Source organism: Macrotis lagotis, chromosome 1 (genome assembly GCF_037893015.1).
Source record: "Macrotis lagotis isolate mMagLag1 chromosome 1, bilby.v1.9.chrom.fasta, whole genome shotgun sequence".
Taxonomy (NCBI): domain Eukaryota; kingdom Metazoa; phylum Chordata; class Mammalia; order Peramelemorphia; family Peramelidae; genus Macrotis; species Macrotis lagotis.
The window spans coordinates 480,407,183-480,434,985 of NC_133658.1; the positions used below are offsets into that span (position 1 = coordinate 480,407,183).

At 34.9% G+C, this 27,803-nt stretch overlaps 1 protein-coding gene across 1 annotated transcript in view; it reads right to left on the reverse strand.

Annotated features, from left to right (window-relative positions):
• The window catches only part of LOC141506713 (radial spoke head 1 homolog), a 62,939-nt gene that overhangs the window by 27,502 nt on the left and 7,634 nt on the right, over nt 1-27,803 (reverse strand). Inside the window, exons 2-5 of the mRNA XM_074213715.1 lie at nt 25,027-25,140; nt 24,819-24,924; nt 20,960-21,050; nt 9,373-9,508 (exon numbers count right to left, since the gene is read on the reverse strand). Coding sequence (XP_074069816.1) covers nt 9,373-9,508; nt 20,960-21,050; nt 24,819-24,924; nt 25,027-25,140 — 447 coding nt within the window. The remainder of the gene's footprint in view (nt 1-9,372; nt 9,509-20,959; nt 21,051-24,818; nt 24,925-25,026; nt 25,141-27,803) is intronic.

Here is a 27,803-nt window from a genome sequence, read left to right on the forward strand (position 1 = left end):
GGATCAGAACTTAGAAGAAAGCAAATTCCAGACTTCTTGATGAAAAAAAAAAGCCTCCATCTTTTAAGCATGATGTCATTTCAAGGACTGCCACAATCTCTGAATAATCAAAATTAGTCAATATATAATTCAAAGATATATTAATTGCTCATGGTTGACTGAAAATCTATCTCTTGACTTCCTGACATCTTTATTGTGTAATACTGCAATTCTAATGTTTAATACAGTCCTTGGAGATGCGAATTTCTATTTTGTTCCTTAAATAATCTATGGATTATTGATCTCCACTTATCCTCTATTTTAAATACTTTTGAGAAGTTTTCATAAATTCCTTTCCTGCTCTGTGCTATTTATGATATCCATTGTGTTCTTATGAGAGACCTGTGGTCTTTATTTTTATACATTACTTGCAAAATATCTTTAGCCAAACCATCCTACTTCAAAGTCAGTTTCTCTGGCTAGGTGTGAAGATTGCATTTTACCATGATATCTTTTGATCTTGTTCAATTGCCCTCTTTCCTGTATTTTGAATTTCAAATCTGCAATTCCCTTTTTCAGAGTCTTTAAATTCTTTCGAAGAGATTTTCTGTGAGGTGTTTCAAATTTTCTACTTTCTTATTTATCTTATTTTTTCTTTGACAGCTTTATTTTCTGCACTAATTCTCATTTCTTCTTTTAAATGTTTTTCCTTATCTTACAGATTTTCTGCTATTGTTCCATTATTTCTGGGGAGCACTGCAACATGCATACATTTAGCTTTGGGTACCTTAAAGCATTTACATAATTTTATTAGTAATCTCATTTTTTAAGTTTCTTTTTTTTTTTGCAAGGCAAATGGGGTTAAGTGGCTTGCCCAAGGCCACACAGCTAGGTAATTATTAAGTGTCTGAGGTCAGATTTGAACCCAGGTACTCCTGACTCCAAGGCCGGGGCTTTATCCACTACACCAGCTAGCCACCCCTTAGAAACCTCATTTTCACTTTTGTGTTGCAACTTGCGTATGCACAGCTATGTCCAGCAAAGAAAAAAATGAGAGACATATCATGCAGCTTTGTGGAGTGACTGGTATTCCTCTGGTCTCATTCACCCTAATATTGTAAAGGGTGTCTCATGCATTCATTACATATTTTAATTCTTAGCTTTTAAAACTCAAGCTTTGTATTGCAACTAAGCCCCCAAAGTGAAGTACAAGTCCCTTGGACTGTAAACTCAGGTATGAAAAGTCAGTGATGCAGCTTAGGGAGAAAATAAGGATGGTGCTTGAGAGTCTAGCTGCCAAGAAATAGTTAGAAACTATATGAACACAATTCCAAAACACTTTTCACATAAATAAAACCAGAACTAAATAATTGGACAAATACCAATTGCTCATGGGTAGACTGAGCAAATATAATGAAAATGACAATTCTACCTAAATTAAATTACTTATTCATTGCCATACCAATCAAACTACCAAACAATTACTTTATTGAGCTAGAAAAAACAACAAAATTCATATGGAGGAACAAAAAGTCAATTAAGGAAAAAAATTAAGGAAATTAAGGAATTAAGGAAAAAATGCTAAGAAAGGTGGCCTAGCTGTGACAGTTATAGTACTATATTATAAAGAATCAGCCATCAAAACTGTGCTTAGCAACTGGCTAAGAAATAGAGAAGTGAATAAGAGGTATAGATTAGGTACAAAAGAAATAGTAGTAAATGATTATAGTAATTCTCTGATAAACTCAAAGACTAGCTTCTGGGATAAGACCTGACTTTTTCACAAAAGCTGCTGGGAAAACTGGAAAATATTATGGCAGAAACTAAACATAGATCCATATCTCACACCCTATACCAAGATAAGATGAAAATAGGTACAGATTTGGAGATAAAAGATGCCATAAGCCAGTTAGGAGAACAAGGAATACTTTATCTGTCAGATTTATGGAAGGAGGAGCAGTTTACATTAAAAAAAAGAATATTATAAAATGTAATGTAAATTACATTAAATTAAAAAGGTTTTGCACAAATAAAACCAATGCAGCCAAGATAAGAAGGAATGCAGAAAACTGGAAAACAATTTTTACAACTAATGTTTCTGATAAAGGATTCAATTCTACATACAATAAAGAGAACTGAGTCAAATTTACAAGAATACAAGTCATTTCCCAATTAATAAATGGTCATAGGATTTGAACAGGCAGTTTTCAGATGAAGAAATTAAAGTCACATGAAAAAATGCCCAAAATCATTATTGGTTGGAAAAATACAAATTAAAACAACTCTAAGGTAACAATTCATACCTATCTGATTGGCTAATATGACAAAAAAAAGGAAAATGATCAAGGAAAACTGAGACTAATGCATTGTTGGTGGAGTTGTGAATTGATCCAACCTTTGGAGAACAATTTGGAACTATTCCCAAAGGGCACCACCCTTTGATATAGCAATACTACTACTATTATGTCTTTTTCCCAATAAAATCATTAAAAAAAAACAGGAAAAGTCCCATATGTTGAAAAATATCCATAGCAGCTCTTTTTGTAGTGACAAAGAATTGAAAATTAAGGGAATGCCCACCAATTGGGGAATGGTTGAACAAACTGTAGCATATCAATATATGGAGTATGATTGTTCTGTAAGAAATCATGAGGGGAAAGACTTCAAGAAAAGCCTGGAAAGACTTGCATGAATTGATACTGAGGGAAGTGAGCAGAACCAGAACAATGTGTAACAGCAACATTGTGTAATGATCAATTCTGATGGACTTGCTCATCTAAGCAATACAATAATCAAAGACAGTTCTAAAGGATTTGTGATGGAAAATACCATCCCCATCCAGAAAAAGAACTATGGAGAGTAAATGCAGATTGGTTTTTAAACTTAGTTTTCAGTTTTTTAAAATATTTTTCCTTTCATTTTTTTTTCCTTTTTTGTTCTGATTCTTCTTTTACAACATGATCATTATGGATGCTTAACAAGTATGGTTATACATATATAATCTATATTATATTTCTCTCTGTTGGAGGAGGAGGGAGGGAGGAAAAATGTGAAATGCTAAACCTTACCAAAAATGATTGTTGAAAACTATCTTTGCATGTAATTGGGAAAAATAAATTAATTAATTAAAAAATAAAAGTTGGAAAATAAGCTTCATATCAGAAAATCTATGTTAACAAATCAACAATTTGCTCTATTTTTAAAAAGGAGAAAAGTATTTCAAGTTTGTCCAACTTTCATGATCTCCAGTTTGTTCTACCAGTTGCAAAGGACAGAGTGTCAGAGACAATGCTGAGATTTGAGTAGTCTTGGTATCTTCCAACAGAAGTTACTAAAACCTGAACAATCAATCTCTTCTTTGGTTTTCAGAGGGCTGCCAACTCTCATGTCACCATCTGATATAGTGATATAGCAAGATTCAAGTTAAAAAGTGTCTTAGTTTTAAGAATTTTGTTATATAGAATTTATGATACTGTGTATTTCATGTATTATGAAAAGTAATATTGCATTAAATCAATAATGTTATTTTAATTGATGCTAACACAAAAGGTCACAGAATTCTAGGGAATTACTAGTGAGAAAAATGTTTTATATGTTATTTAATTTTATAAATGGGATGTTATGGGTTATTTCATGGTCACTTAGGAAAAGTGCATATTATCAGATTTAATATTTTTTATAAATATTTGAAGAAAACGTATTTTCAACAATTTTAAGTGAAAGATTAGTTTTGGGTGATCATGGGAACCTATTCTTCATATGTAGCAACACTTACAGTTTTTTAATTTTGTGTTGCTTTCTAGTAACAATAACCCTGTGAAAGTTGAGAACTAATTGTATCTAGTACTAATTGTATCTAGTCTGTTTTTCCCATTGAAGATTTTCATCTTTCACCTACATATTGAATGTATTACTAGCTCTTTCAGATTGCTTGTCTGTTTTTCTTTGTAAATTCTGTTTGTGGTTTATGTTGTGAAAAAGTAATTAGGTGGGGTGGCTAGGTGACATCGTGGATAGACCACCAATCCTGGAGTCAGGAGGACCAGAGTTCAAGTCCAATCCTAGAAACTTAATACTTACTTAGCTACATGACCTTGGACAAGTCATGTCACCCCATTGCCTCAACCCCCCCCCCAAAAAAAAAGAAAGAAAGAGGAATTAGGACTATGGGGAAAAATATGAGAAAGAAAAAGAAAAGAAATTTTAAAATTTGAATACCACATGCTTTACTCTGCTTTCAGACGCCATGATTTTGGTTTTTTGTAGCATTTTTTTGGATGTAAATCTCATTTTCCATAACAGATGTCTCAGGTTATCTTTGATCACTGAACCGTTGAGAAGAAATGTGTTCATTATAGTTGATCTAGCTCACAGTGTTACTATTAATGTGTATAATGTTCTCCTGGTTCTGTTCATTTCACTCAGCATCATACAAATCTTACCAGGTTTTTCTAAAGGCCATTGGCTCATGATTTCTTACAGAACAATAGTTCTCCATAATATTCATATTCCATAACCAGTTCAGCCATTCCCCAGTTGCTTAATATTCTTTTAATTCCCAATTCTTTGCCATTACAAAAAAGAACTGCTATATATAGTTTTGAACATGTGGGACTTTTCCTGTTTTTATAAACTCTTTGGGATATAGCTCTAGTGTAGTATTGCTGGATCAAAGGGTATGCACAACTTTTTTATCCTTTGGGCATGGTTCCAAATTGCTCTCTAAGAAGGTTGGATCAGTCCACAACTTGACCAGCAATGCATTAGTGTCCCAGTTTTCTCTTCCAACATTGTTCATTTTTCCTTTTTTGTCATATTAGTCAATCTGATAGATGTGAGGTGATTCCTTAAAGTTGTTTTAATTTGCATTTCTCTAATCAGTAATGATTTAGGGAATTTTTTCATGTGACTTTATCCTTACTTTCTTCATCTGAAAACTGCCTGGTCATATCCTTTACCATTTATCAATGGGGAATGAATTGTATTCTTGCAAATTTGATGCAGTTCTCTATATGTTTTAGAAATGAGTTCTTTATCAGAAATACTAGCTGTAAAAATTGTTTCCTGGTTTTTTGTATTCCTTCTAAACTTGGCTGCATTTGTTTTGTGTGTATAAAAGCTTTTTAATTTAATCTCTGAAATTATCTATTTTTCAAATTTTAATGTTCAGATCACAGATCATAAACTTCTCTCCTCTCCATAGATCTGATAGATAGACTATTTCTTGTTTTTTTAAAGGTCTAGTAGTTCTTTTTTTACTATAATTATTTTTATTTTTGTACAAATGATTTTTTATACATTACTAAAATATTCTTGCTTAAGAATAAGCATAATACCCCCTCCCAGCAAAAATACAGACCCTCATGAGTAATAAAGGAAAAAGAAAAAAATTAAAATTAAAAAATAATAATAGGGGCAGCTAGGTGGTGCAGTGGACAGTGCACTGGCCCTGGACTCAGGAGCACCAAGCTCAAATCCAGCCCCAGACACACAACAATCACCCAGCTGTGTGACCCTGGGCAAGCCACCCCAAACCCATTGCCCTCATATTTTACCCTTTCTCCTTCACTCTCTATGCTTCACCTGAGTCCTGTATTTGAAGATCAAACTTTCTGTTCAGCTCTGGTTGTTTCAACAGGAACAATTGAAATTCCCCTGGTTCATTGAAAGTTCACCTTTTCCCCTGGAAGAGGATCTTCAGTTTTGCTGGGTAGTTGATTCTCAGTTGTATTCCAAGCTCTTTTACCTTCTGGAATATTATATTCCAAGCCCTACAAGTCTTTAATGTAGCTGTTGCTAAGTCCTGTGTGATCCTGACTGCAGCTCCACAATATTTGAATTGGTTGCTTGTAATATTTTCTCTTTGATTTGGGAGCTCTGGAACTTGGCTATAATATTCCTGGGTTTTTTTTATTTTGGATCTCTTTCCTAGGGAGATTGGTGGATTCTCTCAATTTCTATTTTGCTCTCTGCTTCTAGGATATCAGGGCAATTATCCTGTAGGAATTCTTTAAAAATGATATGAAGGTTCTTTTCCTGATCATGACTTTCAGGTATCCCAATAATTTTTAAATTATCTTTCCTGAATCTGTTTTCCAGATCAGTCATTTTTTCAATGACATGTTTCACATTTTCTTCTTTCATTGTTTTGGTGTTGAAGTATTGTCTTGATTTCTTGTAAATTCATCAGCTTCCTTTAGCTCCATTCTACATCTGAAGGATTTGTTTTCCTCGGAGAGCTTTCTTATCCCTTTGTCTATCTGGTCAATTCTGCTTTTTAAAGCGTTCTTCTCCTCAACTTTTTGAACTGTTTTATCCATTTGACTTATGCTGGTTTTTAACATGTTATTTTCCTCAGCATTTTTTGGATCTCCTTGACTAAACTGCTGACTTCTTTTTCATGTTTTTTCCTTCATCTCTCTCATTCCTTTTCCCAATTTTTCTTCTATCTCCCTTACTTGATTTTTCAAAATCTTTTTTGAGCTCTCTCATAGCCTGAGCCCAATTTCTGGTCTTCTTGGAGACTTTGGATGCAGAAGCTTGTACTTACTCATCTTCAGAGTGAGTATTTTGATCCTTCTTGGGATCATAGACAATGTATTTCTCAATGGTGGTCCTCTTTTTTCTCTGTTTACTCATTTTCCCAGTCTATGCCTGGTTTGGGGGTGCTTCCTGAACTTTTTGAGTATTATTGGGACAACTCCTCACACACAAGGATCTCAGTGTGTGAAGCTCTGTCTTCCCTCCTGGTCTGTGAATTACCACAAGCACACACCTCTGCCATGGGGCTGGGGTGGGGGGCTGCTGTTCTATGGGGGGGCCTAGACTGTGATTAGGACCTGAGTATGGTCAGAGCCCCAGAGTCATGTTCCAGGTACAGAAGACAGACCTCATAAGTCTCTCTCCACTTGCCTCCCTTTGGCAGGCACTCAAGGCTCAGTTGCCTGGGGGCCTCCTGCTTACCAGCTCTGCCTGCTTCCGTTTCCTGGATCTGGGCTGTCAGGGGCCACTGCTGCTCCCTCAGTGCCCTGAGGGCTGGGCTTTATGTGCTAGCAGAGGTCCTCCCACTGATCTTCCAAGTTGTGCCTGGTGCTCCTTGGGGTGTAGGTCAGGAAACTGCCCCTGCTGCTGTGAGCTGTGGCTCCCAGGTACCCTGGGGCTGCCTCTGGGAGGCTGAAGTTCCTTCACTCTAGCAGTCCACCCCTCTAACCCCATGGAGTAGAGCCTTTCTACTATTTTCCAGGTTATCTTGGACTGGAGAATTGCCTCACTGGATCTTTCTGTGGGTTCTGAAAATTTAGTTAGAATTGTTATTTTATGAGTTTTGAAGTATTATAGACAAAGAGCACCTAAGAGAGGTTCTTCTCCAGTCGTCATCTTGGCTCTGTCCCCCCCATTTCTTGTTTTCTTAATTGACCTATGGTATCACCCTTTTTGTTTAAATCCTGTACCCATTTTGACCTTACGTTACTATAAGATATGAGATTTTGCCATACTATTTTCCAGTTTTCCCAGTTTTTTTGGTCAAATAGTGAGCTATCTCATCTCAAAAACTAGAATCTTTGGATTTATTAAGCAGTAGATTACTCTAGTCATTTCCTACTTTTTCTTTTGTACTTATTCTATTCCACTGATCTACTTCTCTCTTAGCCAGTATCAGACATTTTAATGACTGCCAATTTAGAATATAATTTTAGATCTGGCACAGCTAGGTCAGCTTCTTTATTATTCTTTTTTATTAAATCTCTCAGCATTCTTGACCTTCTGTTGCTCCAGATGAATTTTATTACTATTTTTTCTAGCTCTGTTAAGTAGTTTTTGGTAGTTTGATTGTTATGGCCCTGTATAAATAATTAAATTTAGGTAGAATTGTCATTTTTATTATATTAGCTCAGCCTTATCATGGACAATTGAGACTTTTCCAATTGTTTAGATCTAACTTTATTTTTATGAAAAGTGTTTTGTAATTGTGTTCATATAGTTTCTGCTTGGGAGATAGATTCCCAAGTAGTATATGTTATCTGCAATTACTTTAAATGGAATTTCTTTATCTCTTACAGTTGTTCTTTTTTGGTCATATATGGAAATGCTAATACTTTATGTATGTTTATTTTATATCTTGCTACTATGTTAAAATTATTGCTTCAAGTAGTTTTTTAGTTTATAGGAATTTTACTTTTAAGAAGCTTCTCCATCTGCCACAGGACTAGGATTATCACAAATTGATGCTGACTGTCACAGAATGTAAAAAAGATAAAAAAGTTTATATTCAATTATATGAGGAAAATGATTATTAATAACTGATGATTTGGGGAGATACAAACCATCCTCCCCCACCTGTTTCTAGAACCTTCATTTCAAAACTTGATTTCTGAAGGACATTACTAATAATGAGATTGAATTAACTTTATTCTTAATCTTCTTCAGATCCCACTCAAGTCAGGAAGTCCAAACAGCTCTAAAGAGTTCTTGGTGAGGATGAATTCATTAACTAGATGGCCCAAGACTGGGCAATTTAGAAGTAAATGACATAGAAAAGGTTCACTTCTCATTGCAATATTCATTTTCTTTTATTAATTAATCAGTTGATTACCACTCTTAGGAATACTCACTTTTCCAAGGCAAAGAAACAGTGAGCTCACTACCATAATTCTCTTTGGCATTCAAAAGTGTCACCGACCCATTTTAATGGTAGAATACTAACATTGTTAATAAAATGATTAATTACTCAGAAACAATGTCTCTCAATAATAAATGAGCAAGAGTCTTTTCTGAAGAATAAGCACTTGATTTCCCAATTTTTGAGGAGAGAACATATTTATTTAAAAAAAGGACTGAAAAGGGTTGATTAATATATTTGGAGAGGGACAGTGAGGTAGCAGGAAAAGGAATGTGAGAAAAAATGTTATTGGGATACTCAGAGACCAAGTCTCAATCCATCTAAATCTTGTTCTTCTGTTAATAATAAAAGCAAAATGTCAAGATGATGATTCATGAAGAGAGGCCAAGTACCTTAATTGCTCTCATACATCAATCACATTTCCTTTCTCAGAGTACCTCTCTCTCTCTCTCTCTCTCTCTAGCTATCTATCTATCTATCTATCTATATATATATATACTTCATTTTAGTTTTTTATTTTGTAATTTTTACATGCTGACAGATATTTTGTTATCTTTATTAAAATTAAAAACTTTTAAAAAATGTTAAAGTTATACTTTTGGAACAGCTAGGTGATGTAGTGGATATACTACCAGTCCTGGAGTCAAGAGGACCTGAGTTCAAATCCAGATTCAGACACTTAATAATTGCCTAGTTGTGTGATCTTGGGTAAGCAATTTAACCCCATTGCCTTGAAAAAAAATTTAAAAAGTTATACGTTTAAAATTACTTACATTTTTCCCCAGGAACTTGCCCTGGTATGTATGATTTTGATGAATGAGTTCGCCTATTCCTTCTTGTTGTCCATTTACCCAAGCACCAGTATACTTAGAGCCAGTCTCAGCATACACATAGGTTCCTTGCCCATGCCTGTTAAGGAAGAATACTTTAAATTTTGCATAGTTTAAAACTGAAGAGTTTTTTGTTTAATTGATTGGAAAATAAAGTTTCACTACTGAAAAAAATTGAAATCAAGATAAAGTCAAATTACAGGACATAAAGGGAAGAACAGGGGATTTTGAAGTCAAATGATTTGGGTTCATTTGCCTGACTCTTCTACTAACTGTGTCACTTTAAACAAATCATTGTAGATTTAAAGTTCAAAGGGACTTTGGAGATCATCATTCTGTATTTGAGGCACTTTTGGGAGATAGTCTATGGGCCTCAATTTTCTCATCTGCAAAGTTAATGGGTTGGACCAGATAATGTCTAAAGTCCCTTATAGCACTAAATAAAAAAAAAGAAGACTGAAATTCATTATAACCTTCCTCTTTGGCAGATGCTTATAAACTCATAGTTTCTCAGAGTAGGAAGGGCTTCCAAAATGCTTAGCTTGATCTAGTTCAATTTATAGCTAAACAAGAATACATTCTACAAAATCCCAAAATGAGTCCATTGCTCCCTCTACATAACTCTGATTTTTAGAAAGCTTTTTCTTATAGCAGAATTTGAAACTGTCTTTGCAACATTCACTTATTATATTGAGTTGCATTCTCTAGGACCAAGAGGACTTGTCTAATCTCTCTTTCACATGACAATACTATATAATCTTGAAAACAATTACTGTCAACACTTCTGTTATATTATATAAATATCCTGAATTCTTATAAAGGATCATTGCATATTACATGTTCTCAAATCATTTTGCTATCCTGGTCACACTCCTTTGCTTGTCTTTCCAACTTATTAATGCTCATCCTAAAATGTATCAACAAGAATTTAATTCTTAATTTAAATATGGTCTGATGAGAACAGAATACAATAGGACTAACACTTCCCTATGCCTTTATCAAAGTAGACTAATACTGAATTTGTCTATTTCATTGTTAATACTAGATAATATATAATGTCTATTCTAACTTGAAATCCAAAGAAAATTATGAATTATCTGTTGGTCTTCCTCTTTGATGGATGTTTATAAACTTTATACACCCTTACTGATCTTGAAGTCTAGATCTTTTATGGATGAATTATTGTTTAGTCATGTTTTCCTCATCTTGTACATAATGAAGTTTTTTTTTTAATCAAGAGTTAAGATGTTGGTACAACCCCACTAAATTTCAGTCTATGAATAATAATAGTATATGTAAATGGACCATGTTCTAGACCTGGTTTCGGGAAGACATAGATGTGATTTCTAAATATTCTTCACTAACTGCAGGCTCATAGAAAAGTCTCAGCCTCTCTTTACCTCAGGAAATTAAAAAAGTTCTAAGTGATAGATATTTTACAACCTGCATCAGAAGAGGTCATTTTACACAAAAGAAATCATAGGCTCTTGACACAGATTTCATCTTATTAAATTTGGCCTAACTTCTAGCCTTCTGAATTTTTCTTACATTCTTCTGTGTTATTTGATTAACATTCTCATTCAGTTTTGTGTGATTTTCAAATTTAATGATATTATCCATTCTTCTCTCTATTGATAAAAATGTTAAATAAATTCTGCTTCCTGATTTCCTTCAAGTCCCATGCAAAAATTCTATCTTCTTCAGGAATTCTTTCCTGATTCCACTTAACTCAAGCACCTTTCCTTTGTTGATTATCTCTGACTTCATAATGTATCTTGTTTTTACTTAATTGTTTGCTATCTTCCCCATTAGACTGAGACTGTTTTGAGAGTAAGGACTGGTTTTTTGCCTTTTCCCCTCCAGCATTTAATATAGAGCCTGATGTATAGTAGATGCTTATGAAATGCTTATTGACTAAATAAATGATTCAAATAAAAGGGACAAAAGCAAATCCTTGGGACACAGAAACAGAAACCTTCATCCAGGTTGATATCAAACTTGTAACAATTGTTTTTTGAGTACAGTTACTGATCCAGTCCTAAATCCACCTAGTTAAACTTTTTTTTTTTACAAGGCAATGGGGTTAAGTGGCTTGCCCAAGGCCCCACAGCTAGGTAATTATTAAGTGTCTGGGACTGGATTTGAACTCAAGTACTCCTGGCTCCAGGGCTGGTGCTCTATCCACTGTACCACCTAGCCTCCCCCTAGTTAAACTTTTAGCCCATTTCTAATCAATAAAAACCATAAGAGACTTTTCAAATACTTATCTAAAATATAGATGATCTATAGTTTATTTATAAAAAATGCCTTATCTGCTAATCTAGATTATAAAAAAAATTTGGTTCAGAGGGAATAGAAATGGATAAGTTCTGCCAGTCCTACACTAACAGACTTTGTTTGCTGTCTTTGGTTTTGTTCTAGAATTTTTTATAGTCTCATAGAGTTGCTGATTTCTATTTGGTCCATTCTAATTTTTAGAGAAGTAGTTATTTGGGCAAAATTTTGTTTCTTTTCTTTCTTCTTTCCTCTAGAACTTTCATTTAATTTATGTCATTTTAAAACTCTTTTCATTCTTCTAGGAAATCTATTAAAGTGTGTTGTCATACTTTTTTGTTTTAGACTTTACTTATATACATTGTGAAATTTCTTCTGGGTTTGTGGCTTGTATATGCTCTTTTGGGTCAGTGTCTTCTTCTGATTGTTCATTTTTCTATTCTTACTTCCTTCAGTAGGACTTTGTGTCAGGGCCAGGCTCTGAGATCTTTTAGAAGGAATAGTAGAGTTTTGTTTGGTCCAGATCTGTGTTATCTGGGTTCTTACTCCTCTTATGGGAGTAGTGCTGAGTTGGTACAAGTCAGTAGAAAGAGGGGATCTGACCTAGAGCATGAGTTGATAGCTGTCCTCCTTGTTAAGAGTTTTGCAGTTTCCTGACCTCAGTCCAGAAGATTCCAGGTATCCCTAGTCTAAACTCTAATCTTAATACTCCTAAATCTGCTTCTGGAGGCATGCTTTTCCTGTTCCTAGGCTAGGTTTTTCCAACTGAAGTTTTTCCCTCATGCTTTTAAGTTTCTAGCTCTTTCCTTCTCTCAACTTGGGCTGGAAGAATCAACTTAAAGCTTAGAATATCCCCATTAGAATATGAGTTCCTTCAAATCAAAGACTGCTTTTGTATCTTTATAGCCATTAGCACAGTAATATTTACACATAATGAGAAATAAATTCATTTATTCACGTATCAGCATTAAAACATTCAACTAAGCAAAAGTTATCTCAAAGGAATTATTCAGCATGAAAAAGGAAATGTGCTGTCCAACATACTGTCCAATTACTATTTAAAAAAAAAGAGAAAATAAATTTTTTTTTCTAGTGGATCCTTACCAAAGAATGGTATTCAAACAGTACAATTTCAGATGGAAAATCTTTCTAGAGGGGTCTTTAAATGTAAATATCCCAGTTGGCCACACAATATTACTTCCTCTCTAGAGCTTCCCCATACCTGGATCCAGAGAGGAATGGTTGTTACTTTGGTTTCCCGGACTAAGCTTGTGAATGAACTTCCTACTATGATATCTTCTAAGTCCTTACCTGTGTGATTCATTTTAATAATTAGCAAATTGACAATCAGTTTTTAACCAAAAGAATTTACAAAGATTTTAATTAAGAATATTTGGAACAAAACATTCTTCTTTGGACCTGGAACACACTCTCTCATAAATGTACTCAAAATCCATGGGATGAGTGGACTCAAACTTAGTGCAACCAATAGTCAGGTATATATAATTTTCTTGAAACAGGTCTTTAAAAAAGTGTGATTATGACACCCCCCTCAATAAACTCCAGTGGTTTCTTATTGCCCTTAGGAACAATTTCAAAATGCTGTTTTCCTCCTCTACTCCAACTACTGACCTCCCTGGGTTCCTTTAAGTACAAACTAAAATCTCACCTTTTACAGGAAGGAAGCCTTCCCCAATCCTTCTTAATTCCAGTGCCTTCTCTTTGTTAACTATTTTCTATTTATCCTGCATGTAGCTTGTTTTGTATATATTTGTTTGCATGCTGTCTTCCCCATTAGACCATAAGCTCCTTAGTATTCTCAGCTAGGAGTTAATTATTTGAGATTTGAGATTATATATATATATATATATATATATATATATATATATATATATATATGTATGTATATATATATATATATATATATATATATGAGAAAAAGTAATTCTAACTCTTGTATTTCATGACCTCGAAGTCCTTGCTCTGTGGAGTCATCATGTAGCTATCCTTAGGTTCACTGTTTCTGTTGGATACTACACTGCACTGCTAGTTGAGACTTGCTTCTCTGACATTGAATGGGTCTATCTGTTGGGACTCCCTGGGCTTATTCCTCATGGACAAGTATAGCCTCTACCTCCTCCAACTTTAGTTAATCAACTTCAATGCTCAAGTCTTGGTTTCCTCTGAGATTTGCCCATCTCCCAGGAAGAACATGGGAGAAGAGAAGTTCAGCCTTTCTTTTCAACAACTCTCCCTAGTTCAGGGCTGGGTTCTGTAAGTAAAATTATTGGTACAGCAACAAACCAGAACCAAAAACAAAACTCCAAACCAAACCATAACTCAAAACCAATAGCATAATTTAGGAACCAATGAAGTTTGCCAGCAATTGAGCCCCACCCCAAATGACAGAGTGGGAAGGATAAAGGAACAAAAGACAACGTTTATATTGGTTTCAGTTTAGGCAGGAAGTGAATTGGGTATGGAGTACCTCTGAATTAGAAAGGGTTGATGAAGGGGGACTCCAATGTAGGAATAGGAGATGTGGTTGTCCTTGCCTTTTCTGTAGTAAGGAAGGTCACAGACAGAGTGGGGTTCGCAAAACAGAGTCAGGGGTAAGATAGAGAAATTGTAGACAAACTGGAGTTGCTTTAATATTTTCTGCTCCTCATAGTTTCTTAGCAAGCAAATTCATCTTAACTTTTAGTAACCATTTTTCAAATTTTCATCCAAAACCAGCCAATGACTATTTGCCTAATAGTAGCCAAACAACTTTGGTGTTCAGGGTTTCCCAGACAGTCTATACTAAAGGAAAAAAGTCATTCTCTTGGCTACTATTTTCATATGCAAATGTTTTACTCAAAGCCTAGATTTATTATGAGGTATAGAATTACATGGGATAGGCCAGCTTTGTGACAAGTGATTAGAGTGAGGCTGTGGCCTCAGACACTTACTTGCTATTAGACCCTGAACAAGTCACCCTATTTGCTTCAACTCCTTCAAATGTAAATGAGCTGGAGAAGGAGATGTCATACCACTCCAATATCTTTGCCAGGAAACCAACTGGGGTCCTGAAGAGTTGAAATGATTGAGCAGCAATAGTATTACCTAAAAGGAACTCATCATTACATCTTATTGTCTTGAAAATTTGTTCCCTACAACTTAAATAGTAGCTTGGTTCTTAAAGAGGCACAACCTTATAGAGGTGAGTTCTACAACACTGCTGGTTAGGGAAAAAAATACTTGCCCAGTTCAAAGGACAGCACTACTAAAAATAAGAATGAAAACTGGCAAAAGGAAGCTGGTTGCACCAGGGCCCTTTCTCTGCCCACTCACAGAAGTGGGTGGATGGGAAGATTTAAGAGTTTGAAGTTAAGAGAGGAACTGACCTTGCTGACAAATGAATTGTGGAATCAGTGAAGAAAAAAACATTCTGTAATAAAACATGTTTTTTCATCCTTTTATTTGATCCTTTCAGAGAGATGGAGACAAAGGTAAAACTTCTAGTTTCCCTGTTCTCTACTGCAATGAATGAATAAATGAAGAGGTATTTTTAAAGTACTTGGAACACTTTGTTCCAAGCTCTGTGCTAAGTGCTATTGATAGAAATATTACCATTGAATAAGAGAATACAGTATAGGCACACCTCAGAGATATTGCTGATTGACTTCTAGAACACTTCAATAAAGCGAATATTGCAATAAAGTTAGTCACATGATTTTTGGGTTTCCTAGTACATATAAAAGTTATGTTTATACTATACATACAATAGTAGTAAGTTAAAAAAACAATATACATACCTTAATTAAAAAATTAAAGTTAAAAAATATTTAAAAAATATTAAAGTTAAAAAATATTAAATTTAAAAAACAATATATATATACCTTAATTAAAAATATTAAAAATTTATTGCTAAATATGCTAACCATCATCTGAACCTTCAGTTGATTGTAATCTTTTTGCTGGTCGGGGGCTTTGCCTCAGTATTGATGGCAGCTGACTGATCAGAATGTTGGTTACTGAAAGTTGAGGTGGCTGTGGCAATTTTAAAAATTAATATAACAATGAAGTTTGCCACATAGATTGACTCTTCCTTTCACACAAAATTTCTCAATCACATATGTTGCTATTGCTGCTTTTTCAACTAAGTTTTTGTAATATTCTTCAATATTATGTTTCAGTACATAGGGAGGCCCGAGGAAAGGAAGAGAGATAGAAGAATAGCTGATAGGTAGAGCAGTCAAAACAGAGACATTTATCAGTTAAGTTCACAGTCTTATATGGGCATCGTTTGTGGCACCCCAAAACAATTACAATAATATTAATGACCATTGATTACTGATCATCAAAACAAATCATAATAATAATGAATAAGTTTGAAATATTGTAAAAATTAGCAAAATGTAACATAGAAACATCATGTGAGTACATGCTGTTGGAAAAATGACTCATAGACTTGCTAGAGGCAAGTTTGCCAAAAACCTTTCATTTGTAAAAAACCAACACAACCCAATGTTTGCAAAAACACAATAAAACAAAGTACAATAAAACAAGATATCCCAATATAAGGAAGTGATGGTCAAGGAGGAATGTTTTGGTTTGGAAGAGTGCAGGATTTGTGAGCAGAGTAAAAGGAAGCATAATGACCCATTCTTTTCCAGAGAAATGATAGAGTTGATTTAATGATAGATACATAACTAACAGGAAAAGGGGTAAAACATGTGGTGGCACACTTTGCCAGATGATGGCATATTAAAACAAAAGACAGCATTATGGGAAGGAGAATTCAGCCTGATTGTTCTAGTGTGGGGTAAGGTCAGATTTCTATCTGGGATATATTATATATAGGACTTCTGGGACACGCCACCAACAAGATGGAGGTCCAGACATTTTCTCTGATTCTTACTATTTCTCAAACCTCTCCAAATAAGAATTATGTGTTATTATTCAGTTGTTTTTCAGTCCAGCTCTTCTTTGGGTGTTTTCTTAGCAAAGATACTGAAGGATCTGCCATTTCCTTCTCTAACCTATCCAATATATTTTACAGATGAGAAACTGAGGCAAACAGCTAAGTAATTTGTTTAGGGTCACACAGCTAATAAGTGTTGGAGGTCAGTTTTGAGCACAGGTATATGAGTACAGCTAGCTGTCCTATTATATACAAGAGGTGAACTAATTAGAACTATTTTCACAGATCAAGAGTTTAAGACCTCTAATAACATAATAAAATGATGAATTAACAGCAGAGAAAGTGAATCCATAATCCTTAATGCACTAGTACTCAAAAACTCCTCAACCAACCCATGTGCTCTGTCTGGAAGGGATGTACAATGTGAATGACATGCTAATGCTCTGGATTTTCTTAGTAATTCTCTTGCTTCTCTAAGAGTCTCTTCTGACAAATCCCTTTGCCTTTGCCTTCCCCTTGGCTTCCAATTGAGAAGGTACTCCTTATTATAGAGTCTTGTGTGTGGCTCTAGGTGTAATTATGTGATTAGAAAAAGGAAAAACAAAAATTCCCGGCATATAAATAATAAACAAGGAAATAACAATATGGCAAAAGGAACTATAAATATCAAATCAATAGCAAACTCATATGCTTTAAGATATAAATTTATAAAGAAAAATAATGAACTGAATTTACAAGAAGTATATAGTAATAGCAGGAAACTTAATTCTCTCTCAATTTTGGACAAATATAAAAGAAACATAAACAAAAGGGAAACTGTAGAATTGTACACAGTGCTGGAGAAACTAGATTTAAAATATCTATGACATTCTTTTAAATGGTACTGAAAAGGAATATATATATATATATATATATATATATATATATATACATATATATATATATATGTATACTTATGCATATAAAGAATACATATATAAGTTGTTGTTTGTAAACAATATATAGACTTCCAACTAAGATGGTGGAGAGAAGCCAGGGACTGTGCTAAGGTCTCCTGGCTTTCCCTCAGAAATAATATGAAAGAAAGCTCTTAAAAGAAATTCAATCAACAAAACCCAGAAAGAGAAGCTATGAGAAGAGCATCTATAAACAAGGTCTGTCTCAGGGGAGTGTGGGTAAGCTGAGAGAAGAGAAGAGAGCCAGCAGGGGCAGGGTGAGAGCCAGATTAACCTGAGATCAGCCACAAAGGCTTTGACTGTGGGCATGGAGGTCTGGGGAGCTCTAGTGGAGCTGGAGGGTGATTCCCAGTACAAAGAGCTGCAGAGTGTGGCTGGACACCAACCCGCTGGGCTGGGCTGGCCTGGAGAACCATGAGCTCCATACTTTCATTTCAATGGAGCCCTCTTTCCAGAACAGAAGAACAGCCACCACCCCCCACCACCCAGGCTCAGGCATGGGCAGCAGAACTCCCTCAGCTGAATAGAAAGATTAACTACCTTGCCCCAGGGCCCAGCTCACATTGTTCTAGATAACAGTATACAGCTGGGCCCCACACCCCCTACAGGCCTAGGGAGAGGGCCTCAAATCAAGGTCACCAGACATGCCAGAGAAAGCAATCAGCAACCCCTACTGACCAGCCCACTTAGAGTTACTAAGCCAAGTAAGCAAAGCCTCTAGCACCCTCTACTGACTGGCTAACTTGGAGCTACTAAACCCAATCAGCAAAGCCTCTAGGGAGCTCAACACCAAAGAGCTGTGAACCAGCCCCTCCCTCAATACAAGATCTTAGAAAAATGAAGAAAGGCCAGTTTAAAGGGGGGCCCATTGAAAATTACTTTGAAGGCAAAGAACCTAACTCAGAGAGATCTAGAACCTCTGAGGAGAATATGAATTGGTCTCCAGCCCAGAAAGACTGCCTTGAAGAAATCAGGAAACAGTTTAAAAATCAATTGAAAAAATTGGGAAAAGAAGCTCAAGAGAAAATTAACATCTTGCAACAAGAAAACAAATCCTTGGGAAATACAATTGGATGAATGCAAAAAGAAAACAATTCTCTCAAAACCTCAATTGGGCAAATGGAAAACTCCTTTAAAAATAGAATTGACCAATTGGAAAAGGAGCTGCAAAAGGTAAATGAAGAAAATTCTTCTCTTAAAAAAAATGAAATCTGTGGAAACTAGTGACTTCATGAAACAACAAGAACCCATTAAACAAAACCAAAAAATAGAAGAAAATGTAAAATGCCTCATTGGCAAAACCACTGACCTAGAGAATAGAACAAGGAGAGACAACTTAAGAATTGTTGGTCTTCCTGAAAACATTGAGGAGAAAAAAGCCTAGACTCCATATTATAGGAGTTAGTGATAGAAAATTGCCCTAACATCATGGAACCAGAGGGCAAAATAGTGATTAAAAGACTACGTTGATCTCCTCTGGAAAGGGATCTCCAAATGAAAACACTAAGGAATATTTTGGACACATTCCAGAATTATTAGATCAAAGACAAAACCCTGCAAGCAGCCAGAAAGAAATGATTTAGATAACTAGAAACCACAGGAAGGGATTACACAGGACCTGGCTGCATCAACATTAAAGAATCAAAAGGCCTGGATTGAGATATTCCAAGAGCAAGGGAGTTTGGAAAAACTGAGCTTTCTTTTCCAGGGGAAAAGATGGACATTTAATAAAATAGGAGACCACCAACTTTCCCTGATAAAAAGACCAGGGCTAAATAAAGAATTTGGACATCAAACAGGAGACTCAAGAGACACATGAAAAGGTCAAAAAAAAGGGTAAAGAAAAAAACTACTCTCCAATAAGATGAAACTGGCTATATCCCCACATGGGAGAAAAATTCTCATAACTCTTGAGAACTGTAACTCAATTAGAGAGAATATATTTAGCCAGAAGTTATGGTCATTCATGACTTATCAGTGACTGATAGAATGTGTTAAAAACAATATCTCCTTAAAAAGGGGGACAGTAAAGAGATGGGAGGATAGAAGAGATTGAATGGGGTTAATCACATTGCATAAAGCGTACAAAAGACCTATTGCAATAGAGAGGAAGAAAGGAGGAGTTGAGAAGAATATATATAGCCTTCTTAAGTATTCATATTTCCTATGTGTATGCTTCTCTACTTTTGACCTCTATGTGAATATTGCTTTTTCAATTAATGTTTTGGGTTTTTAAGGGATAGTACAATCCAAGTTTATTGAAAAGATATTTTATTACTATACCTTGCATTACTTACAAGCAAAAAAGTAAAAAAAAATTACAAAAAAATTTTACAAATAAAAAGTAGATGACTCTTGGTCAACTGTATCCTCTGGCTGATTTTTGTAGGCAAACTCACTGGTGAGATCTCCTGAGCTAGAGTGCGGAACCACTTGAATACCTTGAATCCTCTGAGGCCTCAATATGCCAAAGTGACTTGGAATGGTATCCCAGACAGGAAGTTACATAGTTACAAAACGAGAAATATTTGTTCTCTGGACAAAGAGGTTGAAAAATCCTGTCTATGCTTAGACAGAGGAGTCAACCATGGAACCAAATATAGGTTTTTAAACATGATGGTTGGTTATAGTAATAGTATAACACTCTAAATGGCACACAAAGAAATTCCTAGAAGTTGAGTATGGGATTATAATTCTTCTCTGTTTCAACACAAGCCCTCCTATGACAATAGCTATATATTTATATGGAATACTACATTTTACTAAGTGATGTATATACACTATTTCATTTGAGATTCACAATGATACTATGAGATAGATATTACATATATTGATATTCCATTTTACAGATGAGAAAACTAAGATTGAAAGAGGTTAAATGATTATCTCTGGTCAAATAGAGTTAAGTATAAGAGGATAATTTATAATTAAAGTCTACTCAGAGCTATAACTAGATTTTTACACACAGGAAAGTTTTATAAAATGATGGACAAAGTAATGATGCAGAGAAAAAGGAGAAAAGAGAATAATTTCCTAATTATTTTTTCTACCTTAGTTCTAAACTGTTTTTGTATACATTACTAAAGGTAAGTTCCATGAGCACTCTTTAGATTTCAGCACCCTGAATTGAACTGACCACCATAACCCGAATCTAAGCTTAGCATTCTATCTCCTATAGTCTTCTATGCTCTGTTGATAATGAGAGCATAGTGTTCTTGAGAGGCAGATATTTTCCAGAATGTTTTCTTTCCAACTCATGTAAGCATTTGAGAATTGTAGATTTTATTGTTATGAATTTTCAATAATAAATCTGAAAACATATTAGAGACTTCTACTTACCAAAATAAAAATATAAGCTTGAAAAAACAATAAAACAATAAATAAAAAAACAAACCTTTGGCCAGCAAACCATTCTCCTGTATATGTATCCTTATTTGGATAGCGATAAACTCCAAAACCACTTTTTTCATCATTTACCCAGTCTCCTGAAATTGACAATGCAAAAAACAAAAACAAAAACATGTCAGCATAAGAAATACAATCTTGTCTGTCTTTGAAATTTTATAATTCACTGTTGTAATACATATACATCTGAATAGAAATATTGTTTGAATAATAAAAAACTTTTGACTATAGGAAATCATAGCTTTCAGAGCAAGCCTAAAACCCATCCCTAAACATATAAATGGCTAGAAGATATGACTTCAAGTTACTAAAAAAATATGAAAAATGTTTTGAATGACCAATAATAAGAGAAATGCAAATTTAAAGAACTTTGGAATTCTATCTCATATCTCTCAGAATGGTAAGTCTGGAGCAAAACAGGAGAGGAGAAGGCAGCTAGGTGGCACAGTGAAGGGCAGCTAGGTGGTGTAGTGAATAGAGCACTGGCCTTGGAGTCAGGAGTACCTGGGTTCAAATCCGCCCTCAGACAGTTAATAATTACCTAGACATGTGGCCTTGGGCAAGCCACTTAAACCCATTGCCTTGAAAAAAAAATCTAAAAAAAACCCCTTAAAACAGGAGAGGAGTACAAAGTTGGTGGAATTTCAGATTTGTTTATGCACTCTGGAAAGCAGAGAACTAGGTCCAGGAAGTTGTTAAATTATACTTTTGCCCAACTATACCACTAGTAGACCTACATCCCAAAGATGTCAAGAAAAGAGGAAAAGAATCCATTTGTTTAAAAATACTTATAGAAGCTCTTTTTAATGATAGTAAAATTTGAGACTAAAAGTGCATCTTCCTATCACAGAATAGTTGAAAGAAAAATGTATTTGTTTGTGTGGATGTAATAAGAAATAATGAAATGTGCAATATTTAAACAATGAGTAATGATAGAATGAACAATTTCAGAGGACACTGGGAAGATCTTTATTAATTGATGCAGAACTATTAGAACAATTTATACTATGATTTTACAGAGAAAAACAATTTTGAAAATTTTTAGAATTATGATCAACACTCTTATAAGCCAAGGGTACAAAAGAATGAAGAAGATATATGACACTCGTTCCTGACAGGGTAAAAAACTTAATATGTAGAAAGAGACACACATTTTTAGATACTGCTCATGTGACAGTGTCTTTATAGGATAAATAGCTATATACTGAGAGATTTGTTTTTGTTTTACTTTTTAATAGTTTGTTCAGTGGAGAAGTGTGAATTAATGATAGTAGGAAAGAGATTCATAAAATAAATGTTTGTTACTTGAAAAATAAAAATAATAAAATAGTTAAAAACAACTGAAGGCGATATAAAAATCAATAAATTTTTAAAATGTATATAATGTGATTATTTACTATGCTATATTTATATATATATATATATATATATATATATATATATATATATACATACATACACATACATATACACTCAAAGTAAAGATACAGCAATTTTGGAAGAGGATAGAAGCATTAGCATTTGGAGAGACTCAAAGTAAAGCCCCTGAATTGAATTTGGAAGGTCAACTGTAAATTCCAGAAAGTTGAAGTAAGGAAAAAGGCACAGTGTACGGAAGAGGCACAGATATGCAGATAGAATAGTCTGGCTACGAAACAACAAAAAGGTCATTTTGGATGCAATATAGACCTTTTTTTTTTTTTAGTTTTTGCAAGGCAATGGGGTTAAGTGGCTTGCCCAAGGCCACACAGCTAGGTAATTATTAAGTGTCTGAGGCCACATTTGAACTCAGGTACTCCTGACTCCAAGGCCGGTGCTCTATCCACTGTGCCACCTAGCTGCCCCCAACATAGACCTTTTTAAGGGGAGTAATATATAATAAGCCTAGAATGGTAGGTTGGATTTAGAATATGAAGAATTTTAAAAGCAAAATGTAGGATCCTGAATTTGAGCATAGGGTCAATAAGAAGTCACTGAATCTTCTTGAACAAGGAAGAGTCATGCTTTGGAAATATTACCTTAGGGAGTTTTATGGTATCTAGAAGAATTCACTGAAAAGGAGAAATACTTAAGGTAAGGAGAACTATCAGAAGGCTATTGGAAATTGTTTGGACAAGTAGAGATAAGAGAATAAGTATCAGAGCTGTGGATGTAGAATCCACCAGACAAGGTTATAAGAAATGTGAAAGAGGGACCGCTAGGTGGCGTAGTGGATAGAGCACCAACCCTGGAGTCAGGAGTACCTGAGTTCAAATCCGGCCTCAGACACTTAATAATTACCTAGCTGTGTGGCCTTGGGCAAGCCACTTAACCCCATTTGCCTTGCAAAAAAAAAAAAAGAAAAGAAAAGAAATGTGAAATAGAATAAGATTCTAAGATTATAAGCTTAAATGCCTTGGAGGATAGTGATGCTCTAATCAAAACAAGAAAATTAAGGTCAGTTAAAGATAATGGCTTCTCTTTTGGATGTGTTGAGATGAAAAATTGCATAATTATGTTCCTCCATAGTTCCTGATATTTCTTCTTCAGAGCAGGTTCTTTGTTGATCAAAGATAGATTTAAGAATGTAATTTCCTTTATATTTTCTCTACCTTTAGAATATACCAATTAAATTTTTAACTCCTTGAGATCAGGGCCTGTATGTTTCCTTTCTTCATTTATCCAGTACTTAGCACAATGTTTGTCTTATAGAAGTGATTAAATAAATACTTACTGAAATATTATCTTTGACAATGAAGGCGAAATTATTAGTAAGAAAAGTAAAGAATTTACCTGATGCGTTTTTTTAGGTGAAAGAAAACTTCAGGATAAATAAATAAATAAATTCAGTTAAATAAATACTTTGTAAAGACCTTCATCAAAACTGCCTCAATACCAGCTTTTGCTGTGTTTTATGAACTTACTATTCATTTCTTCCCAATTAATTTGGAATAATCCTAAAACATATGGATTATACCAATCATTTACTCCAAATCCTTCGATTATTTCTCACTACTTACTAGATAATGTCTTTGTTTTTTAGGTTTTTTCAAGGCAAATGGGGTTAAGTGGCTTGCCCAAGGCCACACAGCTAGGTAATTATTAAGTGGCTGAGGCCGGATTTGAACCCAGGTACTCCTGACTCCAAGGCCGGTGCTTTATCCACTACGCCACCTAGTGGCCCCATAGATAATGTCTTAAACTACTTAGCTTGGTACTAGAGGGCACAATCTAGCCCCAGTAAAACTTTGTAGGTTTTTTTTTTTTTTTGCCTCCCATTGTTTCTAAACATGACCATTATGTTTTGGTCAGACTTTTATTACTCTCCAATATCTCCAACTGATCCTTTGCTTGTGTCATCCCCCACATTCAGACTCTAGCTAATGCTATTCTCAGGTTTTTTCTTCTTTATATCTCTGAAAAGTGTTTTTTGAACATACCAACACAAAATGAAATTTTAAAGCGATGATTATTTTTGGCATTTATTAATAAGATACCTTAAGTCATTTCTCTTTATAAGTTCAAATAATTTTACTGCTCAGATTATAAAGTTTTTTTTTATTTTTAACAAGGCAGCAGTGGGGTTAAGTGACTTGCCCAAGGTCACACAGCTAGTTAATTATAATGTGAGACTGGATTCAGATTATAAAGTTCTTGAAGGAACTACATTTTCATTTCTCTAGTATATCTGACAGTGATATTATAATGCCAGATACTCAATAATTGTCTTTTGACTGATTGAACCAAAGAATTTGGAGCTTCCCTCATGTACTCCAATATTCGCAGATAAGCTCAGTCATCAAATGAAAAAAATCAAACTGGCTTTCTTATGTTGAAATAGTAATATTTAACTTATGAAACAATTTTACCTTCATATTGTGATCCATCTGCATAGAAAAAAGTGCCGTGACCATGTTTTTTATTTTCTCGATATTCCCCAATGTATCGAGCACCATTTTTAAATCTGTAGATCCCCTGAAACATATTTTTTTTGTAACTCCAGAGTTAAAATATAACCTAAAAAATTCAAGATACAATTTTTTAGAGGAAAAATTCACTCAAGACATTTAATCTTACCTGACCATGTCTTTTGCCATGTTCATATTGTCCTTCATACCTATCCCCATTGGGCAATCTTGCTTTCCCATATCCATGTCGTTCTTTCGCCTCATTGCGTTCTCCTTCATATTCCTGGAAAAATTTGATAATCAAAGTGAACTGATTTGTTAAACAATTGAGCCTGTAAAAAGTAATATAATGAAAGTAATTTTTAAAATATTTAAGATATGAAATATTTTCAGGACTGACCTTATGAGTTATCAGAGTAGTAGCCTATCTTGTATAATTTCAGGAATTCTCAAAAGACTTTACTATTCCTCTAAATATCTTTCCATATGCTCATTGATACCTGAAATTCTTTTTATTTTCAATAAAGTTCTTTGGTTCACAGTTAGAAATAGAAACTAAATTTTCACCCAGAAATAACACAGTGCCTTGAACTCACAATAAAGCTTAAGCAAGTGACATCAGATTCTTTCCTGAGAATTATTGTACAATTGCGTGAGGTATAGTGAATTTATAAGCTCTTGCTCTATTATTTACTGTTTTTATGAAAGCATGTCACTTAGTAAAACAAAAGACAAAACTGAAGACCTTCTACAGTCAAAGAGTCTTCTCCACATGTGTAAAAATTTTACAAGGCTTCATGTACAAAATGTACAAAATTTATATAATACATGCAATCACCCAAATAAATTTATAAAATGACCCACTTAAGTTTCAATACTAAATAAGAATCAGAACAAGGAGATCTAGGCTCATCTAAGGTATTGGTCAACATCATTAAAAATGAGAGATGTAGTGGTGGAGAGTACACTAGGGATGGTGTAACAGAATCTGTATTTGACTAGCAACTCTAACACTTACTCCCTCTATGACAAAAAGGATAAGCTCCAATTAAAAGATAATATTGTATTAATCACAGTGGGACTTGGTAGCATAGTGGATAGAGTCCTAGGCCTGAAGTCACAAAGACTCATCTTCCTGAGTCCAAATATGACTTTAGATAATTACTCTGGGGAAGTCACTTAGCCCTGTTTGCCTCAGTTTCCTCTTCTGTAAAATGAGATGAAGTAGGAAATGGCAAATCCCTCCAGTATTTTTGCTAAGAAAATCCCAAATAGGTCATGAAGAGTCAGACAACCCTGAAATGACTGAACAACAATCATAGTAATCTCTGCTACCCTACAAAATATTTTCAGTGAAATCCACTACATTGTGAAAGCAACAATCAATATAACCAACATTAAAATCAGTGACAAACCCCAGAGGAATAGAGTAAAAAAGGCAGTATAGAATAACAGACAATACTGAAATTGTAATCAGGAAACCCAGGTCCAAATCCTTACTCTGACACTGGATATCTATGTGACAAAGTATAGATTGCGCTGGGCCAGGAGATAAGAAGATAAGACTATATGTGGGAGTTCAAATCTAGACTCAGACATTTACTAGTTGTGTGACCTTGGGCAAATCATTTAATCTCTCTTTGATTCAATTATCTTAACTATAAAATGGGGATAATAACTCCTATGAGGATGGGGTCTGGGTAGGAACTTGGAGCATTCCAACACAAGTTAAGGCTGTGGACCAAAGATAAGTGTTTATTGTCCTCCACATTTGACATCCTCTTTACAATTCTAGTTCGCAAACACAGGTCAAACTAAGGAGGGGATACTTGAGTAGGCATGCTATACATTGGTGGGAATGGTAACAGGTCCTAACCCATTTACAAGAGAAGCAGGCAGCAACAGTGTGACTTAGACCCCAGGAGCAAAGCAGAGTCTCAGTTCTAGTGTCTACTCCATTCTGAAACCTTCAAAACTATTAGGGTAATCTCATACCAAAAGTTCTGTTCCTCTGAACAAGCATATGCTAGTGGCTGGATCTAGCAGTAATCTACTTGCTCTGATTTTTTAAAATTTTATATATATATATATATAATTTTATTTTATTTTTTTCTCATTTGTACAAATTTTTTACATTAATAAAATATTCTTGTTTAAGAGTAAACAAAATACCCCTCCCCCCATGAATATAGACTTGCTTGGGTGATAAAGTAAAGGGGAGAGAAAAAAATTAAAATTAAAAAAATATTAGTAATAATTGTAGGTATGGCCAGGTGGTGCAATGGACGAAGCACCAGCCCTGGAGCCACGAGCACCTGAGCCCACATCCAGCCCCATAGACCCAACAATCACCCAGCTGTGTGACATGCAAGCCACCCGATCCCCACTGCCCTGCAAAAACCAAAAAGAAGGGAAAAAAAGACCCAAAATAAAATAAAATAGTAATAATAACAGGGGTGGCTGGGTGGCAGACAGAGCATTGGCCCTTGAGCCAGGAGCACCTGGGTCCAAATCCGGCCTCAGACACCCAAAGATCACCCTGCTATGTGGCCCCAAGCAGGCCACCCAGCCCCATTTGCCTTGCACCCTCCCCCAAATAATAATAGTAAAAAATGTGCTTCAGTCTTTGTTCCAACACCAACAACTCTGTCATGGGTGGATTGCATTCTTTATGGTAAGTCCATCACAAAAGTTGCTTCCATATTTTTCCAAGGTTGCCATTGCTGATCCCAACTCCCTCCTTTCTTATTTCTCCACTACCATGTACTATATTTTCTCTCTCCTTTCACTCTGACTCTGCTGTAGGGTCGCTGAGTGGCACAGCAGACAGATCCCTGGTCCTGGGGCTAAGAAGCCCTGAGCCCCCATACCACCCCTTAGGCCCAGAATCCACCTGGCGCTATGGTCCTGGACAGACCTTCCAATCCCAGCCCCTTGCAAGAAGTA